This window comes from Nanorana parkeri, unplaced genomic scaffold (genome assembly GCF_000935625.1).
Source record: "Nanorana parkeri isolate BGI_ZX_2015 unplaced genomic scaffold, ASM93562v1 scaffold87, whole genome shotgun sequence".
Lineage (NCBI taxonomy): Eukaryota > Metazoa > Chordata > Amphibia > Anura > Dicroglossidae > Nanorana > Nanorana parkeri.
This window is the reverse complement of record NW_017306355.1, coordinates 402,834-416,158: the sequence shown is the minus strand read 5'-3', so window position 1 is coordinate 416,158 and position 13,325 is coordinate 402,834. Positions and strand designations below refer to the sequence as shown.

At 39.3% G+C, this 13,325-nt stretch overlaps 1 protein-coding gene across 1 annotated transcript in view; it reads right to left on the bottom strand.

Moving 5' to 3' along the window:
* UNC5A (unc-5 netrin receptor A) overlaps positions 1-13,325 on the bottom strand; it is a 315,219-nt gene that overhangs the window by 26,329 nt on the left and 275,565 nt on the right. Inside the window, exon 11 of the mRNA XM_018552406.1 lies at positions 11,288-11,456. Coding sequence (XP_018407908.1) covers positions 11,288-11,456 — 169 coding nt within the window. The remainder of the gene's footprint in view (positions 1-11,287; positions 11,457-13,325) is intronic.

Sequence of the window (13,325 nt, the reverse complement as noted above, 5' to 3'; positions counted from 1 at the left end):
TCATTATCCAAAAGCAAGAGGTTGCCATTATGAATGTACATTTGCGGCATCTCTCAAATCTAGCATTCTTGTCATTCATATTCGGCTCAATCAGACTGTTCAATAAACACAATCAGCTGGGGAGCCATCCTATTCACTAAGAACATCTCTATCAACAAGAATCAGCCTCAAGGTACCCACTGTTATTACCATAATATGAGCCCGTAAGGTAGACATCATTAACTTGGCGTGATTTAAACGTCCCACATTATTAACCTGGAATGGAAGCTCCGAAGAGACACAGAGCACACAGGTTTTCCACTTTGAAACAAACAAGATCAACAAAAGGCCCCCTGTTTATCAATAAAGGCAAGACATGGATTAGTGGGTTTCCAACCTACAGTAAGTAATGAGAAAATCCCACAATGTGGCAGTGAGGCTGAACAGGGGAAACCTATTAATTTAAATGGGTTCTTCAAAGCTGCATTGTGGAAAAGCATGGACAATCTCAAAGTTACAAGTCCATCTCCAGAGATCTTAATGTTCCTGTGTCCACTGTGCGCAACATTGTCAATAAGTTTAGAGCAGTCCCTACAGTCAAACATGGTGGAGGTCCACTGATGGTTTGGGGTTGCTTTGCTGCTACAGGCACTGGGTGTCTTGACTGTGTGCATGGCATTATGAAATCTAAAGACTACCAAAGATTTCTTGTCAGAAAGTTGGGTCCCTGTCAGAGGTCATGGGTCATACAACAGGACAATGACCCAAAGCACACATCAAAAAGCACCCAGAAATGGTTTCAGACAAACATTTGTAATTGCAACAATTTTCTGCGTGAAGTGGTACATTATCTGACAGAAATGCAGGGGTGCCAATATATTTGGCCATGACTGTATATACATGTATATAATGAAAGGTTGATTTAAGGCATACATCAAGAAGAATTGTTATGTTAGTAAAACAAGCAGTACAATATGGCTTTGCAGAAAAAACCTTTACATACCATGGGTTGTAAGTGGGTGAACAGTTTTTCAGCTGATAGGAGACCCAAAATTAGAGTACGGCATATAAAGAGCAAAACTGTTTTTATTAATAAAATGCTGCTAAATGATTTGGAAATTAATGGATGCATTTAAGATATTTTCTGCTTTGAACTTTTAAACTCTTAAACTCTTACACATAGAAAAGACTATTTTTGCTGACCGATCTTGAAGCCCCATTACAGGCAAAATGTATTTTAGCTTTGTATGGAAGATTTAGAACTTGAAGAAACTTTTTATTGTTGTCCACTTGGGGAGATTTATTCCATGTCTTGTCTATCTGATGGGTGATAGATAATACAGGAACTGTTACAATACACCTGTAGGCAATAAACCCCCAATTGCTGTCTAATTGACGGGTGTCAGACAAGGCAACAAGTGTTGTGTCTTAACATTTGACAGAAACTATCTTCAGTCGGGACATAAACAGCATTTAGAATATGGCAGAAGGGTCATCACTTCCCTGCTCTATCCAAAATGAAAAAACACAGTTTTTCTTTGAATTTGAGCATGAATGTACCTGCATGCTGGAAATCTACTTTGAATTCTGTCAAAGCAGAAATGGTATGTGCCATATTTTGCCATTTTGTGACAACTTGGAAATGTCATTATTATGGTTTTATGAAGAATCCACCAGTGGAAGTATTATATAACATAACAGAATTTTGTACTGGCTGCAGCAATGGGGGCAAGCTGAAAACTCTAACTGGACAATTTTGTCACTCAAAAGATCCAAAACAAATAAGAAACAAGCATGAGTCACCAACCACTATTCAAAACAGAAATATCGTTTTAGGTGTGACTTGGTCCTTGATGTCTATGATCTTATTTACACCAAGACCTGAATATAATTTAATATTGTACTGTAATACGAGCAACAGCCCTCAAGTCAGGCAATCACCTACCCATTCTGCTATTTTTTTAATGACATAATTTAATAAAGCATTCTACGGAGTAACTGAGCAATACATCATTGACCAAAAGGCCAGTAGTTAAATGACATGATCACTGCTTGTGGCCCATCTTTTCATACAGATTATTATTATTATGCCTTTGACAGATATATTATGGAGAAAACAATGAAATGGTGATGCTATTATCATATAAAAGAGGGTATGTGATCCACAGCGCTGCCTGGGTGCCATATGCATTATATTCTGGGTGGTAAAGGCCAAATAAAGTACTCTGGAAAAACAGTGTAAAAATATCATATACAGTTCAGATAATAAGGCTGATTGTCCAAGGATCATCTGGTCAAACAAATCTGCATTTTTAAGCCCTACTGCTTTTATCATCTAAACAAAAGATGTTTCATTTCCGTTGTTGGATTGTTCTCAGTAGTTGTGGTTGGAGTTCATGATAATGAATAAATAATGTTGTCCATTTGTTAGGGAGACATGGAATATTATTACAAGCAGAATGTTAGAGAAGATATTTTTACATTCTTTTGGTAAACGAAATAAAGGAAACATCAGTTCATGTATATATTCTAAACTGAGAATCTAACAAATAATAATTTTACTTTTACTGGCAACAAGATATTCTGATCACTTCATTTCTCCGAGGCAGCGGATTGCATTGCTGGCTCGGCATTACCCTTTCATTCACATCAGTTCTTGCCCTTAAGGAGCTTACAAACTAAAGTCCCCATCTCACATGCACTAGGGCTGATTTAGACAGAAGCCAATTAACCTATCAGCATGACTTTTGGGAGCCAGAGGAAACAAGCACAGGGAGAGCATGCAAATTCCATACAGATAGTGTTCTGACTGGTATTTGAATCGAGGACCCCCAGTGCTGCAAGGCAGAAGTGCTAACCACTAAGCCACTGTGCTGCAGTGACTAATACCTATACAGAACAGTACTTTTACTACACATTTACCTGTCTTAATGGTATGGCCATGAATGTGGACCTTTCAGTAACTTTACAAAACGGCATAAATATATTCCTGGCAGCTCGCATAGACAACAACAGTATAATATCTAAGAAACTGTATTTTTATCATGGAAAAACAGTCTTTAAGCTCTAGGCATGTGAATTTTCCTAGGCTCAAATGTCATCTGTTGCATCATGATCATGCTGTAGGCAGGTGGGAAACATTGTCACAGTCTCCTCCCCCCACTAATCAGCCTGTAGCCTTGTAACTTTGTAGCAAGTCACAAGGTGCAGAAGGCTGATCTGTGTCAGAGATTTGTGAACACAGCCAAGAACTACATAGGCACCAGGATTTCCTTGATTTTATCATCTCTAATTCAGCATCTCAGTCCAGAAAGTAGATGCTGACCCTAGATGATGCCTAAATAAAGATAGCTCTGGCCTTCCAGAGAGAAAAGCAGATTAAGGTATTGTCAGGGGATCGATAATATAATCTCTGTGAGATGTAGTAAATTCCTGTAAGTGTTACATTTAAACTGGCCATACACTGGTAGATTTTTGTATGAGCGTTTATACAAAATATTCCTTAACAAGCATTTATCCTGTTCAATATTATTACTAAACTGATTTGTGCAATGCATCTCTCTCTTCTACTAGTATTGTTCCTTCCAGATTTACCTCATGCAGGCTTAGATTATGTGCCAGACATTTCTCTTTATTTGAGAAACATTGTCCCTATGAACTTCTTAATGAACTGGCCTGAGGTTATGATCAATCCGTTATTTCTAAAAAATGCCAAAACAATAAACATGAAATAATGTCGCTGGAGCTGAGAGTACCTACCCTAAAATACATGGCTTGTTGACAGTTATAATATTAATTTAGCGTTAGCTGTGGGCACCAAATACCACCTTGCCACCTGTGATGTACAACATCACAAGTAGCCGGCGGGCCATGTCAGCCCTCATCAACCTTTATGTGGCACCTGCTGTCTAGACATCATTATCCAACAGCAAGAACATGGCATTATGAATGTACTGAGTGCTTGGTACATTTTCACCATCCTTCAAATCCAACATTTTTGTGTTTTATAGTTGGATCAGTTAACCTACACGTGGTTCAATAGCAGCAATCAGCCAGGGAGCCATGTAATACGCTAGGAACATCTATATCATGCTACAGCCTCAAGTCACCTAGTGTTATTATTATAATGTCACCCTAAGCAGGCATCGTCCAGGAGAAATATGGAACATACTCCTACCCACATTACAGCCACCTAAAAGTCTAAAAAGCGTGTAAGTTTAATAGGAAAGAATTTCTTATATTCAATTATATTTCCTTTTACTATATAGTATAACTATATGAATAAAGAATGATATATGTATTTGTATTTATAAGGCAACCTTTCTCAACCGGGGTGCCTTCTGGCTTTGTCAGGGGTGCCTTCAAATTTTCACTAGCAAAAAGCACCATGGAAACATGACGCTGATCCAGGAAAGCTGCATCCACCTTCCCACCCTCTGCCAGACTTCCACAGCTGCAATGTGGGGAAAAATTCATGTAAAGGGGGGACTGAGGACTGATGTGAAGGGGGGCTTTTTATTTGAAGGGGGGACGCTGGGAAGGGTAGAGAATGTCACCAGATGTAAGTAGATGGAGGAACCCTCCGCACACCTCACAGCAGTCCCGGTTAATAGGCAAAATGGTGTTTGCAGTGATGTTTTACCACAGAATGGCGCCGTGCAGACACAGGAAAGGAAGCAAATCACCAGCACTCGATAAGAAAGATAAATATGTCCCTTTTATTGGACAAAAGCGCCACAAACATCCAAATAAGCCGACGTTTTAGAGCCGCGCAGGGTCCCTTCCTCAAGGCAGAAAGACGTGACCAAAAAGGGGGGACTGAGGACTGATGTGAAGGGGGGCTTTTTATTTGAAGGGGGGACGCTGGGAAGGGTAGAGAAGAATGTCCCCAGCACACCAAAATCCTTTTAGGATAATCAATTGTTCATTTTATTGAACAGACTGTCAGTTGAAAAACACGCGCTTTCGGGACCTCACAGGGTTCCTTTATCGACGATGTTGAGCCTGATGAAGGGACCCTGCAAGGTCCCGAAATCGTTTGTTTTTCAACTGACAATCTGTTAAATAAAATGAACAACTGATTATCCTAAAAGGATTTTTGTGTGCTGGTGACATTCTTCTCTACCAAACGTATGTGATAGCGTCGCCATCCGCATCCATACCTATCATTGGGATTTCTGGTAAGGAGTGCAACAAGTTCTTCTCTACAATCTGATGGGAAGGGGGCACCTGATGTGAATGGAGGGAATCTGATGGGAAGGGGACTCTTGATTTGAAGGGGGGATAATCTGATGAGGACCCCCTTAAAATCCATACCAGACCCTTATCTGGGATAAGGGTCTGGTATGGATTTGGGGGTGAACCACATGTCATTTTTTACACTTATGGGTTTTTTTTCCTTTTAGACTAGGGTGCCTCTATATTTTGCATACTTTTAAAGAGTAACGGGACTGAAAAAAGTTGAGAAACGATGGACTAATGAATGGTGAGTCAACTTGAATCTGATATGTCATCTATGCTTACTGGCTGAATCATACATTGTTTTCTTACATTGCAAAGGGTCTCCTGTGAATCTTGCTGCCAGATTTTTGTCACACATTTCCATCTCATTCCTCTTGGAAAAGCAGATGGAATTTTATAGAATTCTGCATAATGTGAATTAAAGTCAATCTGACAAAGATGTACGCTTCAAGCTGAAATATATACAATGAAAATATGTATAGGGAATATGAAAACCCAATGAAAAAGCAATCAGCAGAACCAGAGATATAGGCAGCTGACATTGTATGTAAGGCTCAAAATTTCCTGTAGAGGTTTAACAAGGCCCCTTCTCCTTCTGCCTCCCAAACCTCCCTAGCGTTAGAACCATTCCTATGCTTTTAGTACTTTCTGTTTCTCCATTTATAGATTTACTATCAATTCCTGCCCAGGTGGCCAGAAGGGGACAGAGACAGCAAGGGCTTCAAAACCTTTCTCCTTCTGTTAAAAAAGTTTTTTGTGTGAGCTGGGAGTGAGCTGGAGAGATTCAGCTAACTCTTCCCCACTCCTACTTCATCCTTTTCTTTCCCCACTTTAAGGCAATGAGGACATCTCTTATTTTAGGCAAAAACAACAGGTAGATCAGTTACATTCAGCACAAAAATGTAGGTGCATGTTTGGCAATAATACTAGGCTCACTGTATGTGAGTATGTCTTTATGTTACGGTGTGATTTGTTTAGGTGAATTAAAATTTCAGAAAAAAATATGCTATATTAGCTTATTTTTTGCTGTAATTATTGTAGGTTATAATGGCTGCCCTTGAAATGTAATGGTTGCATTAGAGTTAGAGTTTAGTTTGAGATAAAGTGTGTACATGTAGCTGTATAACTTACGTTAAGGGTTACATTAATGAGGGAAGTTGAGGTTAAAGTAACTCCCCATTTATACTTACTAGGCTTCAATGCCCTCCCATATCCTTTCTTATAAGTCACACGCTTATCTGTCCCTACTGTGGAGTATTTGCTGTTTTAAGTCTTTGTCTCTGCCTGCTTGCCACTGCACAGCCTGTTGTTCAAAATCTTTACCGTCGGGTCATGCTCCTTCTACGCAGGTGTACCAGAATCTTCATTCATTCTGATGAAGAGCTCATACTCTTTGCATTCTGGCAGAGTACACACTTCCCATGAGAATGAATGGAGATTGCAGCACATGGGAGGAGCATGTCCTGACAGTGAGCCTTTTATTATTATTATTAATATTATAGGATTTATATCGATCCAACAGTTTGTGCTTTAAAACATGAGGAAGACATTAAAGATACAATACAATTCAAGACAAGATGGTTAGTAAAGGATTTGCACTTTAGAAAACAGGTTGAGGTTAGGGGAAGTAAATGATATAGTATTAGTTTTTAAGGTGTGGTAAAGGAGTCCCACAATACCTGAATTGATATAACCATCAGTGGCAAATATGTATGGGCAACAAAAATTCACAAAATGTACCAAAACATCCACGTCAGGTTTTAGAAGCTCAAAAACAATGTCATAATATAAGGTGTCTAATAACGGTATGTTTCAAGATGAGACATATTGCATTGGTCCTTTAAGAAGCCAGCTGCATTTTATAGGTCTGGAAATTATGAGTGTCATGTCCTTGTACTTTGGCCCAAGTTAATTCAATAAAATACTAAAGACGGAAGGTCAATATATCATTACTGGCACACTATTTGTAGTGGAGGTGATATTGTGTTCTGGAAGAATACCTTCATTGCCAACCTGCAATGTTATTGTTCCTTCTCTTACAATACACTAATTCCCCAGTGTACAAGTTATATGCGTTTTAGGTATCCCATATAGAGCTCCGTTAATCCCTTAAAAATATATTGGCAATTGGCCTTCATTGGGAGAATGAATCTTTTCAGTGATTGAAAGTTTGTCGTCTTCTAAGATGTTTCCAAGCAAGGTGAAGGGCAAGTTCAACCTTTGTTGCCTTACTTAATCGATAAATCCCAGCAGAAACACGGGCATATCATTGTTGTCTGAGGTACTGTGACGGTAATCAACACAACACTGCTCATCTCCCATCACAAAATGTGCAGCAATTCTGGGGGGTAATTCAATCAGTTCACTGTTTTCTGATCCTTGTCCACTGCTGTAATTCAGCATTTTATTTCTACTTGTATTAGACACTTGTCAATAGAAAGCCAGCAACGCTGTCACATGGCCTTTAATCAAAACTGCACAAAGCCGAAGGTAATAGAATTAGAAATAAATAAATATTTTCTTAACATTCCCCTCAATAAAAAAATGCTTTACAAAATTAAAACACAGTAATGGATGTTGTAATAGCTCCTGTATTTAGAGGAAATACATTTATATTGACTTGAATTTTTGCTGTCTTGCACAGATGGATCAGGGTTTCCAGAGTGTGCCATTTTTTAAAAATCAGATTCAGTTTATTGCAGGAAAATGCACAATATTGCCATTCTCCCCAAAATAAACAAACTTCAAAGTAACACAACAGAAAAAAAATTAATGAATAAGAAAATGTACAGTAACTAAATAAGAATAAGTACATAAAACAAGTGTAGTATATGTGACAATGGGATGTAGTCAGTATACAAAATATAAGGTTTTGTAGTAGAGTACAAATTTAAAAAGAATGTAGTATAGCCACTGCGACAGGCCATTAGGCATTGGAGGTAACATTCTATCATGCCTACAGCTCTATATCATCAGGTTTTACATGCTGAGCTTGGACAATTACACCTTAAAGCACAGCATTAGAGCGATTTATAACAGTCACTGTCAGTGTATATCAGGTCCTTTGCAGAAGGTATATTTTCAGCATTGTGATCTCTGATAAACTTAAATAAAGAATGTAATATCAGATTCTCCTACAAGGCTTTTACTTTTGTAGGTATTTATATAGCACAGACAATTTACATATCATACATACACATCAGTCCCTGCCCTCAAGGAACTTACAATCTAAGTTCCCTATCTCTAATGCATACATACTGTACAAGGGCTAGTTAACGTACCGCTATGTCTTTAAAGTGTAGGAGAAAACCAGAGTACCTGGAAAACATACAAACTCCACACAGGTAGTGTGCTGTTTGGGTTTTGAACCAAGGACAATAGTGCTGCATGGCAAGAGTGCTTGCCACTGGTCCACTGTGCTGTGTTTTCTGAAGTTAGGAGACTCAAGCGGGATAGATTTTTGGGAAGGGTAGGGGGTCCGGGAGTATATAACCATCTCCAGAAAAAGGGAGAGAGGTAGTATAAGAGAAGTTGAGTTATGTAGTACCACATGCTATCAGAGAGTTAGAGGGACAAATGTTTGCTAACAGAGGAATCAATCAGATACAAACAGTTCATTAAAAATTAACTGCGTTGAAAGTTATCGAGGCAAGATCAGGAATACCTAACCAAGGTTACCACAGTTTTTTACATCTCTTGATATTTCCCCTATGTTGGTGGACTGACTTTTCTGCAGTGCAAATCTTTGAAGCGAACTTGTAAAAAACCTAAGCGTGGGATGAAAAATGAATAAGCACTGGCTACTTTTAGTGAAAACCGCAAATAAAAAAAAATAACCCCCCCCACACACGCACACCTTCCAAGCTTCTCCTTATTCATTAATCCTTTAATTCAGTAGATGGCAACCTCTGTGCTGCAAGATATGTATGCATCATGTCAAGACAGGAGATGTGTCAGATAAGGCAGCAGCTCCACTTAGGTAGAGTCCCTTTACCATGAACAGTGTATCTATTTGAAATTCGCCCTGCTGGTGGCCCCCTGCTTAACTGACCTAAATGATCAGATCGCAGCCACATATGCAGCATTGGAAACATCTCAGAAGAGTGGGAATCTTTTAAAAAGATTTTTAATCAGCCAAGGATGGAATGCGACAGGTGCCCCAAGCAAGGGCAGGTTGTGCATATTTGACAGAACACTTCAGCTCTAGGGGTATGTGTTCAGATTTGATACCCCCCTTTGTTGGGGATTTTAATTTTTATTATTTTTGTACTGTTTTGAAAAACTTTACTTTGTAAAAGATTGACACCTTACACAGACAGCAAAGAAGATCATGAAACCTAAATCCAATTTGGGAGCAAAGTCTCAGAAAATAGTGTCTGGAGTCCTCAAGTTGCAACAAGTGCTTATAATGCTATAGGTGACACACATTTTAAATTTCATTGTGGTGTACGGTGAGAACCACTGCTTTAATGTAATGGGCAGCCTATATGACCAACAAGGAGGCTCAGGAAACAAGAGGGGTTGGACCATGCTTATATTTTTATATTTATACAAATCTAGCTCTTTTATGACTATGCAGCTCTGTGCATCTACTCATCATCTTGGCTAGCAGTTTTTATTAGGTGTTAGCTCAGCTCATGCATTTTTTTGATATTGAACTGCCCAGATTTGTGACAGATTCATGTATGTATGTATGGCCAATCCTTCCAATGACTCGATCTATTCATGTGTTCCAAAGGAACTTTACCAACCAATTTAATGTCTCCCAAAACAGTTGCTTAAATGCATGCCAATTGTCAAGGTTGTCAGTGTGTTTATTTCAGCTCTCAACCAAACTTTCAATCTGGTGAGATAGCTGATCACATGTGCAGCACCATGGCAACTGCAATCCAAGATGGCACCTTCCTTGGCTGTAAGGGAAAGAAGGTTGTAGTTCCACTTTAAATGACTTTTTGCTCTCAACAAAAAGTAGGGAGCCCTTTGTGGAGGTGATATACTAGTATCAGTGTCCTTGTACACATGTGCATCACCATGACTAATGCAATTCAAGATGGCACCTTCCTTGGCTGTAAAGGATAGAAGGTTGTAGTTCCTCTTTAAAGGACTTTTTGCTCTCAACAAGAAGTAGGGAGTCCTTTGTGGAGGTGATGTACTAGTATCAGTGTGTATCAGTGTGGAGGTGATGTACTAGTATCAGTATACGAATGGAGTGGACAACCCCCGGCGATCAGCTTTTAACAGGCTGCGTTATAACGGAATAGAGTATCTTTCCAAGTTGTAAAGATTTTGGACTTAAATTAAACTTAAATTCTTAAAAGTGAAATTCCCCTTCAAGAAATTTCTGGGGAAGCCAGTTTATAAAAATCACTTATCAGTAATTTTTATAAATGTAAGCAAAACAAAAAAGCAAATATATGACTGAAATAATAATAAATGAATCTCTGTGAAAATGGTTATAATAAATACATAAATGTACAGTAAAAAAAGCTTTATAAATAACTTCACATTATTAGCAATGTGTCATCTGCATTCTACAAATAAATACAAGTAAAATACACAATTTGAATATGCTTAGCATATAGACGTAGTAGCATGTTATTGGCATTCGTTACATTTATCTACAGCTTTACAAATGAAACACATGTCAGTAACATAATTTTAGCTTTGCTGGTCTCTCTTTTTCTGTACTAAAAATGATTATATGATTAAACAGAGAACTATTTCAGCTGCATGATTTGTCAGTTCTTACCCGGAAAAATGTATTGTTTGATGACATTATTAGTACTCCTTGTTTTTATCAATGTTTGAGACTGTTGTGAGCACAGTGCCCTCTGCCTGTAAAATAACAGTTAGCAGCCCACAATCTGCCAGCCAGCGATAACACGTGCATGTAGGCAGCAGATGGCATGTTTTGCTTATGTGAAGTAATCTCTAGCTGTAGAATGCAGCATATAAAGCTGTATGCATGTGTGGCTTGCTGTCTACCCATCATCTACAGAATGCTCACATCCAGCTCCCCTTATAAGACTGTCAGTGGTGAGATTATGCTGCCTTCTTTGTAGCTTACCTCCCAGCTGCCTTCACAGGACTGCTTCTTTAAACGTACAGTCCAGTTCTCAGGGCTGGGCTCCAGGCAGTGGTCCATTGAAATGATGGCAGGTTGGGTAAGCACTACTCCAGGGGGCCCACAGCTGACGATAGGACCCAGAAGTGTTTGGCAGCCAGCTAGGGGTAACCTCAAGATTAGAAAGGAAAGGTAGAATATGTGAGATACATGTACATAGAGATGCATAAACTAGTAAAATCTATCATGCACTTCAGGGATAATAATGAACAATATAATATCTTCACGCAGTGGTGTTACTAGCACGGGTACAGTGGATGATACAATTCTTGGGTTTATGAGAGAAGATGGAGCAATCCACAGAACACTGTCATGGACACAGCATTTTGACATCATCACACTACATTCACAATTATGACATTTTACATTCAGGTCACACAGATCTATGTTTTCATCTGGCAAGGGCAAAGCTTAAGCCAAAGCAGTCCATACAACAGCTATGGGGTGTAAAAGACTAAGAACAAGGAACCCAGTATTATCTGCATGATTCATTTATCTGAACAGTAAATGCATTTGGTAAATAGGTTTGTATAAATTAATCTATCTAAAGTTCAGATACCTATTGCACGGAAGTGCTTGGCATACTGCAGGGTGAGCTGAAAGACCAAGGCTGGTGTCAGCAGCACAACTGTCTTTTAGATGGAGTTTGGAAAGCCATTTTACTATGAGGCCCTGTCATATGCACACCTGCACTCTTTTCCTCATATATATATACAGTATATCCCTAACGCTAGCAATAAATCAATATTCATGTAGACTAATTCTGTTACCCTCAGACATTAAAACAAATTAATATGGATTAGCTTATTTTAGGTGTGATACATTCTTAGTCTATAATAAAAGGTTGTCAGTCATCTCCACCCAGCACCTTAAAAAAAAACAACTCCACTTACCACTACTTACTTTTAAAATTGCCATGTAATAATGCATTTTAGGCTTTTAACCTGTTCTGTAGAAAACACCTACCATACATGTGGTCCCCTGACTTCAGTCATGTATGAATGGCAAAAGCTAATCCAAGGATGCAATAAATGCTTGTGCGCTATATGAAATACTATGACATTGGCACTTGTTTGACCTGCACTGAGGTCATGCTTTCAGGTCAGTAAATCTTTCTAATTAATTATATATCCTCCGTACAATAATAGGGTTAACACTATGGGGTTGGCTAGGAAGCAGGGCAGATTAGAGTTGCTGCACTAGAAGACCTGACCTCTGCTAGCACTTGGGATTCTGTATTTCATGCAACACCTGCTCTGTGCTCTAACCTGACCCTAAGCTGTGTGGGGTGCGTTGAATGGAAATATTATCAAATTTGTGGGGATGTTGTTGGCATCATGATTGCTTTTACAGTAAAACAATACATAATTGTCAAAAATTTCTATTTGCACAATTTTACTATATCCTTATAAGTAACCTGTCAAGCAAAAACAATATCTGACTAATACATGTTTTCCGTTCTGAGCAAATCTAAGTTGGTGCATTCTAGGAGCTCAAACCCCTGGGTGTACTTGGCAAGCAGCACTCAACCGAAGTTCAAAGCTGAATCTCCAGAACTCCCCCCTACTTCCAGTTTATGCCCTCTGAGATACCCACATTCATAGGCGTGGGGGTGTACTGGGCGTGTCTGGGCACACCCTAATCACCCCGAGCACCACCGAAACCGCAACAGCGGGCGCCGTGTTTTTAGTCATTGAACCGTTAGAGAGATCACAAAAAATCTCCCTGTCACCCGCTCAGCGATACAGAGCGCAGCAGCACGTTCCACTTACATTCCTCACATAACAGCCGCAGTCCTCGGTGCCTGGGAAGCTGTGAGGGAGCGTGGCTGCAGCTGCCCATCCAATCAGGAATCTGGGCTAGTGGTCACATGACCACCTGCCAGGCTCCCTACTTCATTACTGCACCCCTGCTGGAAGAGGTATGGGACAGTTTAAGAGATGGGAATCTGGTAAGCCTCCGGTATATATATCTATCTATA